At 45.1% G+C, this 4,289-nt stretch overlaps 1 protein-coding gene across 4 annotated transcripts in view; it reads left to right on the forward strand.

The window, feature by feature from the left end:
• The window catches only part of LOC103519402 (pyrroline-5-carboxylate reductase 1, mitochondrial-like), a 40,581-nt gene that overhangs the window by 21,376 nt on the left and 14,916 nt on the right, over positions 1 to 4,289 (forward strand). For 3 of the 4 annotated variants that reach the window (XM_026830922.1, XM_026830923.1, XM_026830926.1), the window contains one exon: positions 1,970 to 2,149. In XM_026830922.1, the coding sequence (XP_026686723.1) occupies positions 1,970 to 2,149 (180 nt within the window). Of the gene's footprint in view, positions 1 to 1,944; positions 2,150 to 4,289 lie in introns of all 4 variants that reach the window. The other variant, XM_026830925.1, reaches the window with a different exon arrangement.

The following is a 4,289-nucleotide window of genomic DNA, read 5'->3' on the forward strand; positions in this document are numbered from 1 at the left end:
AGAGGTGGGGGCCCCCGAAGCGCACAAGCGATGCGCCCCCAACGCATATGGCCAGCGCGACGCGCGAGGGCCACGGAAACGTCCCAACACACGTACGCCAGCGCGAAGCGCGAGGGAACAAATGCCAGCGCGACGCGCGAGGGCCCCGAAGCACCGTATCCCACCGCGCAAGCGCGAAGCGCGAGGAAAAATGCCAGCGCGACGACGCGCGAGGCCCCCGAAGCGCCCCAACACGTCCTCCAGCGCGAAGCGCGAGGGAACAAATGGCAGCGCGACGCGCGCGAAGGGTCCCGAACGCGCCCCAAGCAACGTAACATCCCAGCGCAGAAGCGCGAGGGAAACGAATGCGCCAGTCGCACGCCGACGCGCGCAGACGCCACCGAAGCGCCCACCACACCGTCCAGCCGCGAAGCGCGATGGAACCGAAGCGATAAACAAATAGCAGGGACGACAGAGCGAGGCCCCGGAGCTTTGATCGCTTCTCTAAACATCGTATCAAAAGCGACCGGAGTGAGACGGAACGAGGGAACATAAAGAATACAGGCGACGCAGTGTATGAGGGCCCTTGAAGCGCCCTGAACACGTCCCTATACAAGGCCGAAAGCGCGATGGTGTGAACTATTGCTCAGGCGTTAAACCGACTGCGCGTAAAAGGATCCGTCCTAATCTTTGCAGCCCAATCAACATCGTCACCCATAGCGCTAAGCAGCTAGTAGTCAACACACATGCCAGCCGAACGCGCGAGGGCCCCGAAGCGCTCTAACACGTATCGCCGGCGGCGAAGCGCGACGGAACAAATGCCACGCGCGACGCCGAGGGCCCGAAGCGCCCAACAGCGTAAGCCCAGCGCGAGAGCGCGAGGGAACCGAAAGCGGGACTTTTTGATTAAAGCAGGGTGACTCAGAACGGCGACTTCTTTCTTTTTTGACTTTTTGATTTTCGCTCTCGTTTTATAATTTGCGATCCTTTTCAAAACGACCGGAGTTTCGGAACAAGGGGCACATTAAAGAATACCTCCTATTTTTTGCAGTATAGGTAGCCCTTGCCAAACCTTAAAGCCCCCAACAAGTAAAAAGGGTCGATTACTGTTTTTATTCCTTACTGGTTACATTTTGGCGTAGAAAGTCGTGTGATCTTCACCCCAATCTTAATCACTACTCACTCACTAGTCACTTCATGTCCAGTCAGTCAGTCAAATGTTGTTCCCCTACAAAATAAATCCTAAATCCTGAGCGTGAAGCACGAGCCCGCCTCCCCCGAATAAAAGGCGGGAGGAGGGGGGCCCCCGAAGCTGCACAAAGCGATGCGCCCCCAACGCATATGCCAGCGCGACGCGCGAGGGGGGCGAAGCCCCCCTCCCGAGCACGAAGTGCGAGTCCTAAATCCTAAATATATACAGCCCCTTGTGTAACTGACTCACTCACTCACTCATACTAATTCTAACCTACTTCTAGATGGGCTAGGAAGATGCGGTTTTCACCATTGGATTCCTTATTTTTTGTACATACTGGGAAAAATCGAAAACCCCCGAAATTCCAAACTGTTCCCGAGATATTGACGTTTTTTTAAGTTCCCCATAAGAAATACACAGGGAACAGAGTTTGAGGCCAGCAAAACTTTTTCTGCGTTTAATATTTTGCTCTCGCTTGTAGTTTTCAGTTTTCATTTCTTCGAGACAAGACTCAGGGACGAAATTAGCTTTCAGGGGCGAAGCCAATGGGGCAAAAAATCGATTTTACGGGTAATTTCCTATTGGGCACTTTCAGGTTGAACATCCTCTATAAGACTACTTTTAATTATTTATTTTTTATATAATAATACCACTGAAGATGCCGTAACTGGCGAAACCCGGTATGGTAATAATATAATATTGTTAAAAAAAAAAGCGATCTGTTCTCATTTTCCCCTATTGAGAAACAGAGTATTTTTTTATTTCTTCTGTAGTTGTTGTTGTTGTTGTTATTTACAGACTATGGGTGCTAAGATTACGTTTGATAACAAAGAAGTGACATTGAATTCGGAAGTTATAATTTTGGCAGTCAAACCCCACATTGTCCCTGTTGCGCTGAATGACATTAAACCCGTGTTTAACGAATCCAACTTGCTAATATCCGTGGCTGGTGGTGTACCTATCAAAAATATGGAGCAGGTAGGTATATAGAGTTTTTGGTTTTACCCTTCATGCCTTATTTTCTGATCTCACCACTTTTATAGGCCGACATTTTTGGATAGGAACTTGGCCTTTTTTTCACATTTATGTTTTTGTGGGGGATCTCACGCAACCCCGCGTAGCGAACACGCGAAGCCCCCGGGGGGTGGAGGGGGGCGAAGCCCCCCTCCCGAGCACGCAGTTCCTTTTTTCTAAGTGTGTATTTACACATGATTAGTAGGTACAATTCTCCTTATTAACTAGCTTTTGAAATTTTTCCGTGAGTTGTTGTTGTTGTCGTCGTCGTCGTCGTCGTTGTTGGTGTTGGTGTTGGTGTTGGTGTTGGTGTTGGTGTTGTTGTTGTTGTTGTTGTTGTTGTTGTTGTTGTTGTTGTTGTTGTTCGTCGTCGTCGTCGTCGTTGTTGGTGTTGGTGTTGGTGTTGTTGTTGTTGTTGTTGTTGTTGTTGTTGTTGTTGTTGTTGTTGTTGTTGTTGTTGTTGTTGTTGTTGTTGTTGTTGTTGTTGTTGTTGTTGTTGTGTTGTTGTCTGTCTCGCTGGAGACGTAAAACTGAGGGACAAACGGCAAAACCAGCCTGCCAAGCCACAGACATAACAACTGGCTCTTTTGAGGTAACCTGAATGGCACTTATGTTCAAGTCCGTCTTCAGACTAAGTTTTATTATTTATAATAATACGACGACATAATTATTGACCCTAGAACATTAAGGAGCAGCGGTAGCCTCCGCCCGCCAATCAAGAAAGTTTGACCGCGCTTACTAGAGATATTTATACGCGACAGGGCAAAGTAGCCGTTTTCATGGTAGTTGTAGCAGACAACTACAAAATGATGGAAGAAAACGGTTCGCGTAGTGTGTGTGTTGGGGCATGAAAGTGACCAAGTTGAAAAAAAATATCATCAAAATCGGTTAAGTTTAGCGCAAAGATATTTGACTTTGAAAAACGTTCAAATTTTTATCGATTTTCTGCTGCCGCTTCCGACCCCACATTCTTCTTTGACGGTTGACATGAGATCTATAACGGAGCCCACTGGTTAACGGAATTGCATGATTGATGCCTCATTATCTCGTGGAGTTGGTGCGTAGGTGTGCCTTTACATATTTCAAGGCTCCCATATGCCTTCAGCTTAAATAGGTGCATAATACAGAGGATCGGAATTATTATCGCTCAGTTGATTAATAAGGGAATTTCGTAACTCGAAGAGAACAGAAGTCGGGAATGTCGAATTCAGAGTGCGATATGCCTGACTATGATGAGGGTGGGGGTTCGAATCCAACATGATGACTTCCGAATTACTAATTGTCTCACTAATCTTTGTTGATAGTCATAAGTTACTTTTTCATAATTTAGTCTGAAATAACAACATAAAATAAAAAAATATGAAAATGATTTTGATAAGGTGATAATTTTAAAAGTTGGTTGTAGCTCAGTGTACGTGTGTAAGGGATGAGCAACCGCAGGCTTGCGGATCTACGCGATTATTTAATTTTTCACTGAGAATGATCAGAATATTACCAAAACGTTACCGCCATGATGTTATTACGGTCATTCTTCACTCGGAATTATTCGGAAATCATAACAAAACTTAACTAATGAAGAGTGTATTATAAGAGGAATGTTCAATCGGAAATGTGCGCAATAGAGCAGGAAAATTATCCCATAATGTTAATACGATTTTCATAGCCCCATTGCTCCGATCACTGAAACTTAGCTAATGATGTTACCTATGCAGTATTTAGACTCGGAGAAGAAATGAATACTGAAAACTTACATAACGATGTTATGATTGTAGTTTTCTCACTCGAAACCAGCCGAACTTACTACAACTTACCACAAACATTTACTACTATGTGTTTTTCACTCAGAAACAACAACAACAACAACAACAACAACACAACAACAAAACAACAACAACAACAACAAAACCAACAACAACACAAACAACAACAACAACAACACAACAACAACAACAACAACAACAACACAACAACAACAACAACAACAACAACACGAATAAACACCAACACCAACACGCAGGAGAGCGAACGACGACGACGACGACGACAAACAACAACTCACGGAAAAATTTCCAAAAGCTAGTTAATAAGGAGAATTGTACCTACT

This window comes from Diaphorina citri, unplaced genomic scaffold (genome assembly GCF_000475195.1).
Source record: "Diaphorina citri unplaced genomic scaffold, Diaci psyllid genome assembly version 1.1 scaffold2710, whole genome shotgun sequence".
In the NCBI taxonomy this organism is placed as follows: domain Eukaryota; kingdom Metazoa; phylum Arthropoda; class Insecta; order Hemiptera; family Psyllidae; genus Diaphorina; species Diaphorina citri.